A 12,630-nucleotide genomic window follows, 5' to 3' on the forward strand; every position below is an offset into this window, starting at 1 on the left:
CCGCACCGCCCTTCGCCTTGCGGCTGGTTGCTGGGGGCAACGGGGGCCTTTTCCGCCAGGCTCTGCTCGGGGCAGCCCCTGTCGCTGTGGCAACGGGGGCCTTTCCCGCCAGGCCCTTCCGGGGCAGCAGCTATCGCTATAGCAACGGGGGCCTTCCGCTGGGGCGGCGCGCACAATGGCGGCGCCCATGCTGAGCGCGGCGCTGTACGGCGTACGGAGCGGGCGAGCCTTCGGCACCGCCGGTGAGGCACGGGCCGCGGGGGGTGGGGGAGGCCTCGGACGCCTGGGTCCCCCCACGGGCGCGTAGTAGGAGCCGGCTGGAGAGGGGGGGAGCGGCTGGCTCTCGGGAGCCTGGGTTCCGCCAAGGGCGTGTAGTAGGAGCCGGCTGGGGGGAGGGGCTGGCTCTCGGACGCCTGGGTCCTCCCAGATATCTCTGGTAGGAGCCCGTTTGGGGAGGTGGCGAGGGGTCTCGGACGCCTGGGCTCCTTTTCCAGTGCCCCTTAGGTGAACGGGGAAGGTCCCGAGGCCCTAGAGCAAAAGGGGGGCTTCCCCCATAACGCTCTTACAGTGCTTTATAGAGAGAAACAGTGAATTCTTCCATAAACAGGAAAGCGTGACTTAAAACTCAGGATGCCCCAATACCCCCCTGACTTAGTGACGCACTAGAGCTCAGCTGCCCCCGTGTTCTGGCCTTGCTTTAGCCCCAAACCGTGCTCCTGGTCTTCGTCCGGGCCCATCTCTCTGTCGGGCTTGTCTCTTGCTGTGTTTTTACAATGAGGCTGCTCGCCGTTTCCAGCCGCGCTCTGCAAGCGGGCAGCGCCTCTGGGGCCGATGCCTAACGAAGACATAGACGTCAGCAACCTGGAAGCGCTGGCAAAATATCGCAGCTTCACTCGCTACTTCAGGCTGGCTGAAAAGGAGAGCAGAAAGCCTCGGTGGTGGAAGACGTACCAGCAATACACTACCCCAGAGCCAGGTACGCGCGGATAGATCTGTGCTTTTTCTTTTTGTTGCCGGAGATCAGGGAAGCTGTCTGTAGGCTGGGGCCATGGTTGTAGACTGAAAAATCTGCCCTGTTTCCCAAAGAGACACTAACCTGTTTGGGGGTTTGGAAATTTGGATGTTCTGAGTATCCCGATTTTTCACACATGTAATTTTTCATCTCTCTGTGAAGAGCCAAAGATTGACATCAGCCTGCCACGTGATAAACCGCTGCGGATGAAGGAACTCAAGGAAAGAAAAAAGATCCTGCGACAGAACCGCCAGAATGCCGAGATGGAAAGAGCAGCACGGCTCCGAACAGGTCTGTGCCCCATCTCCTCTCCCCTGCCCTGGGTGCTCACTCTCCAGCAGCCCCTCGAGCCATTTCTTTTTTTGCAGTGCTGATCCCCCTCGATGAAGTCAGAGCTGAGTGGGAGAAGACCAGCGGCCCACTCCACAAGCAGCGCATGGCAGAGCACTATGGGATATTTCGTGACTTGTTCAAGGGGGCCACGTTCACTCCCAGGGTTATCCTGAGGGTGGGATATAGCCAGGAAGATGAGCATGTTGTGCCAGTCTACCACGGGAACATGGTGACTCCATCAGAGGTGCGTGAGGAGAGTTGGGAACACCCCCAGCATCGTGGAAAAGCCCATGTCTTTTTGTCAGATGCTCCTGATTGGCATTGTCCCTTCCGGGGGATTTCTCTTACTTTTGCTTCATCACAGAGGAAGTACCCTTGTATGTTCCTTAGACGTGATAAGGGTAGAAGTTTGCAACAGGTTCGCTGTCTGTTGGGAAACTGGTGTTTATTAATGCTCCTGAAGCTCTCCTGGTGGAGCTGGGTAACCGTGGCACGGCCGTGTCTGGTCTGTGCTGCTCTCTGGCTGTGCCCATGACAGATTCACATTCTTTGCCTTTGAAATTGTGACTTGGTCTTAATGGAAACTGTTGTCCAAGCAATTTATGTTCTCTTTATATTTCTCATTTAGGCTTCCAGTCCCCCTGAAGTGTCATATGAGGCAGATAAAGGGTCCCTGTGGACTCTGTTACTCACAAATCCAGGTGAGCAGTGAGTTCTTTAAGAACTATGTTTGAACTGGGCTGTTTCCATCTGCTTTTGGATAGGAAGCTCCTGTTTCTTTCAGCTGCGCAGTCAGAGATGATGTGATACCTGTTACGCAGGGACTGTTACCTAAGCTCTAGGTGCAGAGAACAGCTTCAGAGACTGTGCCTGGAAAGGGAGTTAAAATTTCTCTGCCTTGGGGGAAAGTTGTGTCTTCTGAGAGTGCTTCTGTGCCCTTATGTCACTTTTTAGATGATGAGTGGATGTTCGCAAAATGCTGAGTGTTCCCTCAATGAATTACACACACAGTAAAGATTTTAGTCTCCCCAAATCTCTGCAAATACAGCAATATTTTGCCCAATTTGCAGCTGAGAAATGGGACAGTGACATGACAGGACCCATGTCACAGCACAGGGGAAGCAGTTCCCTGACTCAGTCTTGTGTTTACTGCCAGACTCTTCTTTCTCGAACACAGCTTGCCTGTCTTCAAGTGCCCCCTCCCTTTGCAGACTCTCTGGGAGGTGGATTAGCTATGCACCCCAAGAAACCAAGGTACAGTGAAATTAAGCAACTGTGACCCAGTGTCATCCAGAAAGTCCTTGTGATCTTGGGGTTACATCTGTAGAGATCTTGGCTCCTCGTTTTGAGCTCAGCCCTATAAGGATGAGTTATTTTTCTGTTACGAGAAGAACACTGGGAGGTCTCGAAGTGCCCCCTCCATTCCGAGGGGATCTGGGCCTTTTTGCTTTGGAGTTGATGCAAACACCCCATTGTCACTAAGGCGCCTTTCTCCATTGTGTGCGCTTGCAGATGGACATTTAAGAGACACCGATTCGGAGTACCTCCACTGGCTGGTGTGAGTATTGCTCATCAGAGCTCTGTGCTGCTTGGCTCAGGGAAAACCCAGGCTGAGAGGGTGGGAACTCTGGGAACAGTGCTTGGGAACAGATGTGTTGCCAAGATGGTTCCTTGGCTTTCTCTGATGCTCCTGCCCTGGGCTTGTTGTATCCCTGTGTTCTGGGTCCTGATAAAGTTGCAGTAGTTCCAGGTGTTGTTGCTGTTCTGCATTCAATTCACTGGATGTGGCTTCTTCCAGTAAAATCAGCCTCTACTATCTGCACATTTGCTAGGCAGGGAAAATAGCTCGTGTCAAAGCCTAGTGCAAAGTGATTGATAATCCTGTATGAAACTCCTGGTCCTAAAGGGGCAAATGAATGGCTACTTAATGAAATAAACTTCTTTGTGTTCAGGACAAACATCCCAGGCAATGACATCAAGTCGGGAAAGGAGATTTGCCATTACTTTCCCCCTTTCCCTGCTAGAGGAACTGGTTACCATCGTTTCATCTTCCTCCTCTTCAAGCAAGACTGCCCGATAGATTTCAGTGAGGATGTTCGACCAGTGCCATGGTAATTCAGGCTTTCACTAGGCCATTGGCTTAGAAGTTACTGCTTGTTATTACAGTGTGCTTGTCACTCCTCCAGCAGAGCGGTTCCTTTCAACTTGCAGGTTTGTTCAGGACTTCTCAGTTTGCATGTTGTCTGAAGCTGGAATCCCAGCCATGCAAGCCCCATAGAGTGTCATTGCCTTAAAACAGGCTTTTAAGAAAGCGATTTGCCCTGCCCAGGGCAGACGTGTAGAGCTGAAGAACCAGGGAGATTTCTTCTGGTGACTTCCTTTTCCTGTTCTGTTTGTAAACTCTGGAGTGATGTGGGGAAGTAGCTGCCTGCCAGGATGCTGCAGGAAAAGAGGTTCACCTTGGCTCTTGTGCTTGTGTCCTGTTTGCAGCCACAGTCTCAAGATGAGAACCTTTAGGACGTTTGACTTCTACGAGAAGCACCAGGACCACATGACCGCAGCAGGGCTGGCATTTTTCCAGTGTCAGTGGGACAGCTCCGTCACTCAAGTCTTTCATCAGCTTCTCAGTAAGAAATGCACCGTGCAGGGATGCTGGAGGGGGCCTATTTGTGGGCTGGGGCATGGCTCCTGCCCGTCACACACAGGATCAGTGAAAGAACTGTTGCTGTAGGTTCTTCATTGATCCTGGCTGTCACTGGGGCACTTGGACCTCTTACAGCACAGACTAAGAATTTATTGAGTCATCCTTCACCATACTAACAGCTGTTTGAGGAAACAACCTCTAAAGGCCATTCTGAATGAGCGTTTTAAAATAACAACAAGGGAGCCTTCACTAGGATGTGCTTAACCAGCCCTGATCTCATGCCCTGACCTGGATGCGCGTCAGCCCTTGCTCATGAAGGGAAGGGCTCAGGGTTTGGATCTGAGCCGTCTTGCTAACATTCTACCTTCCCCCTTTACAGATATGAAGGAGCCTGTGTTTGAATTTGTGCGGCCGCCCGTATACCATCCTCCACAGGAAAAGTTCCCACGCCAACAGCCTCTGAGGTACCTGGACAGATACCGAGATACTAAGGAGCCCACCTACGGCATTTACTAGGGGCCTGGCCTTCTCTCTACATGCTCTGATGTACCCAAGGATGCAGGCCCAGAAGATGGGACTGATGACTTCCCTGCATTTGCAGAACTGTGGTGTCAGGAGCAGTCCATGCCTCCAGAGGAAGACAACAAAATCTCAGCCCTCTGGCTCCAAGTTCCGCTTTGCTGGCCATACTGGGAAGTGTGCAACTGAGAGCAACAAGCATTTGCAGTGTTGGCAGTTGTGTGGTCAAAAGGCTACTTGAGAGCATGTTCATGTATGAGAACAAATCTATGTCCGGGCTGAAATCTTGCTACTGATTCTGTAGCAGAGCTGGTCGATAAGGGTGCAAGGGTAGAGTCCACCAGAGATGCTTTGCCTTGCTTCTCTGACGGGATCAGAGCTCTTCTTTTGTCCATTTACAGTGCAAATGGAGCTCGCCCGACCTGGGTCTTCTCACCTTCCCAGTGCTGCAGTTTGGGACTGTTGGCTCTTTTTTGTACAGTCCTCTTAAAAACCTGAGTGTGATTAAACACCTTGTGAGCAACACTGGAGGCGCTGCCTTGTGTTCACTGAGAAGAGCGTGGTGTCCCAGCCAGCTGGTGCAGAGCTGGCGAGTTCAGCGGGCTGCACCAGAGAAATGCAGCCCTTCCCCGGGCTTGGATCTCCTTCCCCTCCTGGATGTCATAGGGAGGGAAGAGCACAGCTAAGCGTGTGCTAAACTTTACAAGAGTCTGCACAAGGTCAGCATTAATGAAGCTGGCTTCTCCCAACAGCTATCCAAGCACATGGACCCCAGTTTCTTTCCCCTCTCTTCCTGGACAACATATGTTGATAGACAGGGCTCTAAAGCAGATCTGTGGAGCAGACACACGGTGGTGGCCTGGCAGCCTGCTGCTGCCTCTCCTGTACCCATAGTGTGGAGGGATGGTGCTTTCTGCTCTGCAGGGCTCTTAGTCCAACCACTGTTCACACATTTTAAATAAATCCCCAGATACCAACGTGTTCCTGCCACTGCAGCTGCCTGTTCCTAACTCTGCTTCCCAGCAACCTTATCTAAGGTTCCTCTCTTCCTAGGGGAACAAGAGACTCCAGTAAGCGGATGAGGTTGGGCTGAAATGCCCACCTGCCTGCTGTTGCTCAGGGCCATTACCAGCTAGGCAGCGAGCTGCCATATACTCTCCCTTCTAATATTTGCTCAGAATTTGCAGATTTAGCCAAAAGAAACATTTTGGGGGGCTGTTGCTTGCCTCGGCTGAAGCTGTGTTGTGGCATGCAATGAGCCGTGACAGATCCCAACTTGCCCTCCCGGGTTCAGGGGCAGTCTGGGGTTGTGACTCCGAGCTTGCCTTTGATACAGAAACTGCTCTGATCTCCCACCACCCCAACCGCGAAGGCCCTCACCGCAGTAGGGATCTCCTCCCCGCTCACCCTCCCTGGGCAGGCGGGCGAAAGCAATGCTGCGCCCTGTGAAGAGGTTGCAGAGCTGTTGCAAAGCTAAGGCCACCTCACAGAACAGCGTTTAGCCGATGAGCAGTGTGTGCGCGCAAAGATAGTACGGCTGCGAGGGTACGCAGATAAGATTGGGACTGGACGGTTGGTAGCATTTCTCCCTGAAACTGAGCTGTGTAAAGACATGAAGATAAATGGCACGTGGGCACCACAGTCACTTCCAGGCAGAAGACTCTACCTGCCGTCTGAGCAAGGGCGGACTGCCCAGATGAGGTCTTTCCTGCATTTTGGGGTAGAGATCTACTGATGTGCAGTAAGTGTTGCAAGGAATGTGCTAGCACAGCTTAGTGCTATCAGTCTCCATCTCTCTTTAGCTCGGTTAGCAAGAAAAGGAGTGTTGGCTGCACCGAGTGGCATGTGCAAGCAGCAGGAGCTGTGGTTTAAAATGGAAAGATGCAAGGGAGGGACGTGGTCGGAGCAGCCGGCTGGTGGCACGTGTCACAGCCCCCGTCGGTGCAGAAGGAAGCGACAAGCGTCTGCAGCAGCGGTGGGGGCCCCCTCTCTGCCAGTTCCCAGGCTGGCAGATGGCAGGAGTGCCATCCTCAGGTCTCTCTGCCAGCGACGGCTGTCCTGCTCTGCTTGGGGACCAGTCCCTGGGAGAGGCGAGGGTGGGCTGTCCTGCCTCTGCAACCGCCTTGCAGTCCCTGCAGCAACCCCGGGTGCTGGAGCAGGTGCTGGAGCAGGTGCTGCGGGATTGCAGTGAGCATCCCTGCGCCTGGGGGAAACAACTGCTGAGGGGTCGGGAAGTTCCCCCCCCGAGGGCAAAAAAGGAAATCAGATTGTGTGCAGTATGTGTATCCATGCAAACACGTACGCGCAAATACGCTTTGACTCTCGTTAGCCTCCTGCGGGGGGAAAAACAATTTCCCCGCGCTGTCGCTGCAGCGGTTTTATCCTCTCCGGGGCACCCTGCTGCGCTTGCAGCCCCTCGGGGGAGCAGATCCACCCCTCGGAGCTGCCTCCCCCACCCGTGGGCCAGAGCCGGGGTGGCCGCGCTGCCGAGCAGCCCCCGCCGGGTGTCTCTTTAAGAGTGTCTGGCTCCGCGCCTCGACCCGCCTCTGGGCTCTGCATCATCCAGCGCTTCCTCCTTTTCCCCGGCCAAGTTTCTTTTTCCCCACCCGGCTTGGCTGAGTTTCTTTTTCCCCACCTGGCTTTCCTTTCCTCGGTGCCCTGCTCCCCGGCACGGGATGGCATCGTCGGTCTCCCAGAAGCTGGAGGAGAAGCTGGTCTGCTCCATCTGCCTGGAGCTGTTCAGGGTGGCCGTCACCTTGCCCTGCGGGCACAACTTCTGCCAGCAATGCATCAGCGACCACTGGGAGAAGCAAGAGCAGGAGGCCTCCAGGGCCGAGAAGGGCTACACCTGTCCCGAGTGCCGGAAGCGATTCCAGCGGCGCCTGGAGCTGAAGAAGAACGTGACCCTGTGCAGCGTGGTGGAGCTGGTGCGGGTGGGCGAGGCGCAGATCGCGGGCGCCGAGGGGCGCGAGGCGGCGCACGGCGGCCAGTGCCCGCGGCACGGGCGCCCGCTGGAGCTCTACTGCGAGGACGAGCGGCGATGCATCTGCTGCGTCTGCACCGTGCAGCAGTGCCAGCACCACCGGCGGGTGCTCTTCGAGGAGGAGCGCTCTAAAAAGCAGGTGGGGAAGCCCCGGGAGCTGCGGCGGGAGCAGACGGGGGTCCCTGCGTGGTGGGGGGACATGGGAGCCATCGGCCACCCCCGTGCTGAGGCTCTCCTGCCCTTGCGTCCCTTCGTCAGCGCAGCAGGGCCACCACCGGCCTTTGAGCACCCCCAGGCTGCGAGTCCAGCCCTGTCCTCCACCGGCACGGTCTCGCTCAGTGGGAAGGGGACAGCTGAGCCGGGCCGGCCACACGAGGCGGCTCGGGCACGGCACGACGTCCCCTGGAGCAGTCAGGGAGGGTCACAGCCTCCCAGCCCGCAGGGATGTGATGTACCTACTGTGTGCTGAGCTGTGCCCGGTCTCAGCTGCTGGGTCTGTCACGGGCTCTCTCTCCCCAAGAAACCAAGAGCAGCAGAGAATTGCACAAATCCAGCAGCACTGAAAAAAATGCTGCTGTGCGTGTTTGTAACCCCCCGGTCTAGGGGAAGCCGCTAAAACGGGGTGAAATCCAGCAAAGCGCCTCACTTCTAAGTGATGCAGGACCCAGCGTTTCCCCTCCCCAAGCCACCTCCTTCCTCAGGAGGGTTTTTCTCAGAGCCCCGCGAGGGATACCTGGGCGCGAGGCGAGCTGCGTCGCTCTCCGCCGCAGGGTGTTTGTGCCACCCTTTGCAGGCCCTTCTGAGAGAGTCCTTGGAAAAAGCCCAGCAGGAGTCGGAGAGGATCGAGCAGGCGATGCAGGAGCTGGAGAATCAAACAAACAGCATCAAGGTACTGCTGCGACCAGACGCGGGCGCCCCGTGCTGCTCCCCAGGAAGGCATGGGTGGGAGCCCGCTGGATCTCACGCGTCTTCCCCACCCAGGACTCCTCCGAGAGGCTGAAGTCGATGGTTGTGAACAAATTTGGCCACCTGGAGAAAGCCCTGGAGGACTGTCAGCGGCAAACGGTGGCCAGGATTGAGCAAGAGCAAGCAGCGGCACTGGGGCAAGTGGAGGAGAACTGGAGCCACCTGAAGGAATGCCTGGACGCCCTCAGCCACCACAGGGAGAAGGCACAGGACCTGCTGGCCTGCGCTGATGACCAGACGTTCCTTGAGGTATTGCCCTGGCATGGTGTCCCTTACTGTCCCTCTCCATTCCTTTCACTGGTGCCTGGGCATTCCCAGCTCTGCTCCTTTCTGGCGAGTATGGAGACGTGGCCAACCCCTTGGAGCTGCTGATCCTCCCCAGTCTAGCTGCATGGGTGTCTGTCCATCCATCTGCAGGAATTCCCCCTGCTCGCTTCTCCGGAGAGCCCGGAGGCATTGCCCCCCGTGGAGTTCAATGTGGGCATGGTAGAGCCCATCGCTGAGATCCTCACGGACATCTCCAAGCTCTTGCTGGAAGACTTGCCCAGCTCTGTGGCCCCCAAAGCTGCTGACCCTGTAGCCCCAGGTAAGCCTTCTGCACACAGGTCACCCTAAAGGACTTCAAGCCACTCTGGACCACAGCCTTGCTGTGGCCAGTGTCACCATGGTGGGGACACAGCTCCAGGGGACAGGGGGCTGGGAGAGGGGCGCGTGTCTACTTTCCAGCAGACAAGTATCAATGGGACAGGACGTGCTAGGTGGCTTCCCTGTACATCCCATGTCCTTATTGGCAGTGCCAAGCTGCAGCAATACGTGCCTGCTCCCAGGCTTGGGTGTGATGGTTTTCCTCCTCCTCCTCCCCTTCCCCTGAAGCTGGGCAGAGATGAGTTTTTGGGGCAGCATCACTTGAAATGCCTGCTGGCTTCCTTCCACCTGAGCAAACCTCAGCTCCCGCCATCCCCCTCGTGCTGTCCCCTCTCCACAGGTCCGGTCCAGCCCGAGGAGCCCGCGGTGGTGAAGGCGGTGGCCCCTCTCCCCAAGTGCCAGCTCCGAGCTGAGCTTCTGAAGGGTGAGGAGCACAGTGTGGGGCAGCTGGCGGGGGACGGTGCTGCACTGGGGTCCCCAGCTGGCCTTGGGGAGAGGGCAGCGATTTCCCCAACCTGGGACTCTTCCCCGGGAGGGGAACGCTGGCTCCGTTTCCCTAAATGCAGAGGATGTCACCTGCTGGGAGGACAGGCTGGAGGATGCCACTCAGACGGGAAAGCGCTCGTGGGTCTGCCAGCAGTTAACGGCACCAGGGACCGACTTTCCCGCGGTAACCAGAGCAGCCCGAGCCCGGAGTCCAGCTGGTCACTGCAGAGTGTGGCTGGCACAGACATGCCCCAGATCTCACCCCATCGCCATCCTATTTTATCCGCTTCTCCCGTCTCCGGCTTCTTGCCCGGGCAAGAGCGACGTGCCTGTTCCCAAGGACCCATATTTAGACACAGCTCTTCCCCAGGGCAGGCCAGCAACGTCGGCAGCTGGCGCGGCGAGCAAGCACCCATGGGGATGCAGCACGGCACGGCGCTGAACCAGGGCAGCCGCTAGTGCCGTGCAGATCCCAGCCCACAGCCACTGCTCCCTTGTCCTGGGAAATCACCCCGGATGCTCCCACCTGCGATCCTTCCTTTCCCTTCCCGCCCCGGGCTCAGCCACAACGGGAAGCACGATTAGAGCAGCAGGGCTCATTTCTCTATCTCCTCCCCATCTAAAAGAGGGATAAATAATATTTAGGGTGCTTTTCTCAGGTCCCCCGTGCCAGCTAGACCATCGATGCGTATGGGCTCTACAAGGATTCCTTCCTTAATGGCTGTAAAGTCCCACAGAACCTTCTTGGCAATATTAATAGCAAAAAATGTTATTTATTACCAGGAGGCATGAGCCCAGAATAGCCAGCCAGGCTGGGTTGCTGTGGGAGGAAGGTGAGGTGCTGACGACAGGCCAGTCCCCGGCAGGAGGAGTTAATGCAGCCTGCGCTGACGAGGGTGACTCCCTGCAATACCGTATTTGCTCACGTAACGCCTGGGTTTTCTCCCCCCCCAACCCGCATACACAAACACACACTCACCTTTTTTTGCTCTTAAAATCAAGCACATCTTTTCCAAAATTGCCCCTGAGCCGTGGCACGCTTGCAGCTATTTGCTAGCTGGTTTGTGCCTCCCCAGTGGGGACCGTGCAAAAGCATCGCGTCTTTGCGCCTCGCCAGCTATTTCTGGGCTCTTTTCTCATTCCTCGCAGCACGTGGGCAGGCACAGAGCAGCCAGGCAGGTACCACGTCTCGACACGCTCCCCTTGCCCTCCAAACATGCTCCGAGTCGTTTCCGTCTATTTTCGGGGCAGCACAGTGCTGCTGCTGGGGGCTCACGCAAACGGGCAGGACCAAAGGCACCGCGGAGCGGTTTGGTCCCCCATCCATGCCCTTGCTCTCCCTCTGCTTTCCAGACCACCGAAACCTGACCTTCGACGCCGAGACGGCCAACAAGTACCTGCAGCTGTCGAGCAGAAACCAGAAGGCCAAGCACCCGCGCGGCACCGGCAGCCCGCAGCAGGACCACGCCGCCCGCTTCGAGCTGTGGCAGGTGCTGTGCGCGCAGAGCTACGGCCACGGCCACCACTACTGGGAGGTGAAGGTCTCCAGCCACTCCGTCATCGTGGGGGTGACATACCAGGGCATCCCCCGGAAACGGCAGCCGGGCCACAAGTTCAACATCGGCCTGGATGGTGGGTCCTGGGGGCTGCAGGTGCGGGAAGACTGCTACTTAGCCTGGCACAAGGGCCGGTCGGAGAAAATCCAGGAGCGCTTGTACGAGTACCTGGGGGTCAGCCTGGATTACGGCAACGGGATCCTTTCCTTCTACGGCCTCGGGGACAGGACACAGCTCATCCACACTTTCCACCACATCTTCACGGAGCCCCTCTACCCCGTCTTCTGGCTTTGCGAAGGCCGAACGGTCACACTGTGCCAGCGGGACTGAGCCGGGGGTAGCACAGCGCGACAACTCCCGGGCACCAAAGCCGAGGCGGGAGTGGGGTGCAGTGATTTAAACCAGACGTGCAAATAAACCCTGTCTGATTTGCACGTGCAAATATCATGATGCCTACGCAAATTAGGGATGGCAAGGATGTTGTTGCTTCACTGAGATGCCCTCGCGGAGGGGACGGAGGCCCCCCCGGTATCTATAAGTGCACATGCTTGGTGCCCACCCATGCAGAAGGGAGTCAGCAACGGCACGAGAGAAGGTGATGGGCAGGGTGCAAGAACGTGGTTTTCCTGTTTCTCCTGTCCCGGCCAAGCCCACCGACGCCTGGAGACTTGGGGTGAAGGGGAGGCGAGGGGGGTGCAGTCCCTCCTGGGGTGCTGCAGAGCCAGGCTGGGGGTGTCCCGTGCTCTCCCAGCCCCACATTGAGGCCGATCCTGCTTTGCCTGGCTCTCCAGAGCCCGTGGTGGGCCCCGTTCCCCCAGCTCCTCTCTGTGCCATCTTTTAACTCTTCGACTGGGACTCAGGCAGGGCAGAGCGTCCTTTTCGGGGTGCCACGCTGCAGTTAATGTTTGTAAGAAGCTGCTTGCCCCAATAAAGCTCTATTTTCCTACTCGCTTTGACCTCGGTGCTGGCAGGAGACGTGAGACCGCAGGGCGCTAGCAGGGGGTGAGCCGAGCTGCCCTGGCTCCGGCGCTCGTCCCTACATGGCCTTGCCGTGCCCGGCTGCGTCCTCGGGGGCCGGCTGCAGGAACCAGCCTCTCCGCGGCATCCAGCTGGCGTCAGGAATAGAATGGGCTTTATTGCTGCAGCGCTGCGATAAGGAAACCTGGTTTCCTATGGCTCCATCTCAAGGCTGATGCGGCGCTGACGAAAATCCACAGCTTCGATTGAAGCTTTTCCAAGGGCGAGCCGGCGGAGCCGGCATCTCCCCTGCCGCCCCCGCAGGCACAGCCTCAGCCGGGATGCCAGCTGAGGACTTGCCAGCTGAAACTGGGCACCGGGTTCAGAGATGCTGGGGATGCGCAGGCAAACGCGCAGGGAATGAATCACGGCAGCTTGTTTTCTTTGGGAGGAAAAAGGCTTAAAGGGAGAAATCCCCTTGTCTGTAAACTGGTGCATTTAGTTTTTTGGAGGGACAGCAGAGTCCCCT

At 57.0% G+C, this 12,630-nt stretch overlaps 2 protein-coding genes across 3 annotated transcripts; both read left to right on the forward strand.

The window, feature by feature from the left end:
• The first annotated feature begins 151 nt into the window (after positions 1-151).
• On the forward strand, positions 152-5,036 carry MRPL38 (mitochondrial ribosomal protein L38). The gene is made up of 9 exons (XM_067308474.1): positions 152-242; positions 797-976; positions 1,175-1,303; positions 1,381-1,589; positions 1,974-2,046; positions 2,858-2,903; positions 3,298-3,456; positions 3,836-3,972; positions 4,369-5,036. The coding sequence occupies exons 1-9, from the start codon at positions 176-178 to the stop codon at positions 4,503-4,505; spliced, it is 1,137 nt and encodes a 378-aa protein (XP_067164575.1). The 5' UTR covers positions 152-175; the 3' UTR covers positions 4,506-5,036.
• A 2,068-nt stretch (positions 5,037-7,104) lies between these two features.
• On the forward strand, positions 7,105-12,071 carry TRIM65 (tripartite motif containing 65). Of its 2 annotated transcripts, XM_067308171.1 has the most exons (6): positions 7,105-7,630; positions 8,285-8,380; positions 8,473-8,706; positions 8,875-9,043; positions 9,443-9,526; positions 10,942-12,071. In XM_067308171.1, the coding sequence occupies exons 1-6, from the start codon at positions 7,184-7,186 to the stop codon at positions 11,472-11,474; spliced, it is 1,563 nt and encodes a 520-aa protein (XP_067164272.1). In that variant the 5' UTR covers positions 7,105-7,183; the 3' UTR covers positions 11,475-12,071. The 2 variants fall into 2 exon arrangements, with proteins under 2 accessions (XP_067164272.1, XP_067164273.1); XM_067308172.1 differs by lacking the exon at positions 9,443-9,526.
• The last annotated feature ends 559 nt before the right edge of the window (positions 12,072-12,630 follow it).

The sequence above is a fragment of the Apteryx mantelli genome, chromosome 19 (genome assembly GCF_036417845.1).
Source record: "Apteryx mantelli isolate bAptMan1 chromosome 19, bAptMan1.hap1, whole genome shotgun sequence".
Classification (NCBI taxonomy): Eukaryota; Metazoa; Chordata; class Aves; order Apterygiformes; family Apterygidae; genus Apteryx; species Apteryx mantelli.

Coding starts and splice junctions, on each gene's coding strand:
- MRPL38 (XM_067308474.1), top strand. CDS start 176: ATGGCGGCGCCCATGCTGAGCGCGGCGCTGTACGGCGTACGGAGCGGG. Junction 977..1,174: donor ATACACTACCCCAGAGCCAG/GTACGCGCGGAT, acceptor CTCTCTGTGAAG/AGCCAAAGATTGACATCAGC. Junction 2,904..3,297: donor GAGTACCTCCACTGGCTGGT/GTGAGTATTGCT, acceptor CTTTGTGTTCAG/GACAAACATCCCAGGCAATG.
- TRIM65 (XM_067308171.1), top strand. CDS start 7,184: ATGGCATCGTCGGTCTCCCAGAAGCTGGAGGAGAAGCTGGTCTGCTCC. Junction 8,707..8,874: donor ATGACCAGACGTTCCTTGAG/GTATTGCCCTGG, acceptor ATCCATCTGCAG/GAATTCCCCCTGCTCGCTTC. Junction 9,527..10,941: donor CCGAGCTGAGCTTCTGAAGG/GTGAGGAGCACA, acceptor TCTGCTTTCCAG/ACCACCGAAACCTGACCTTC.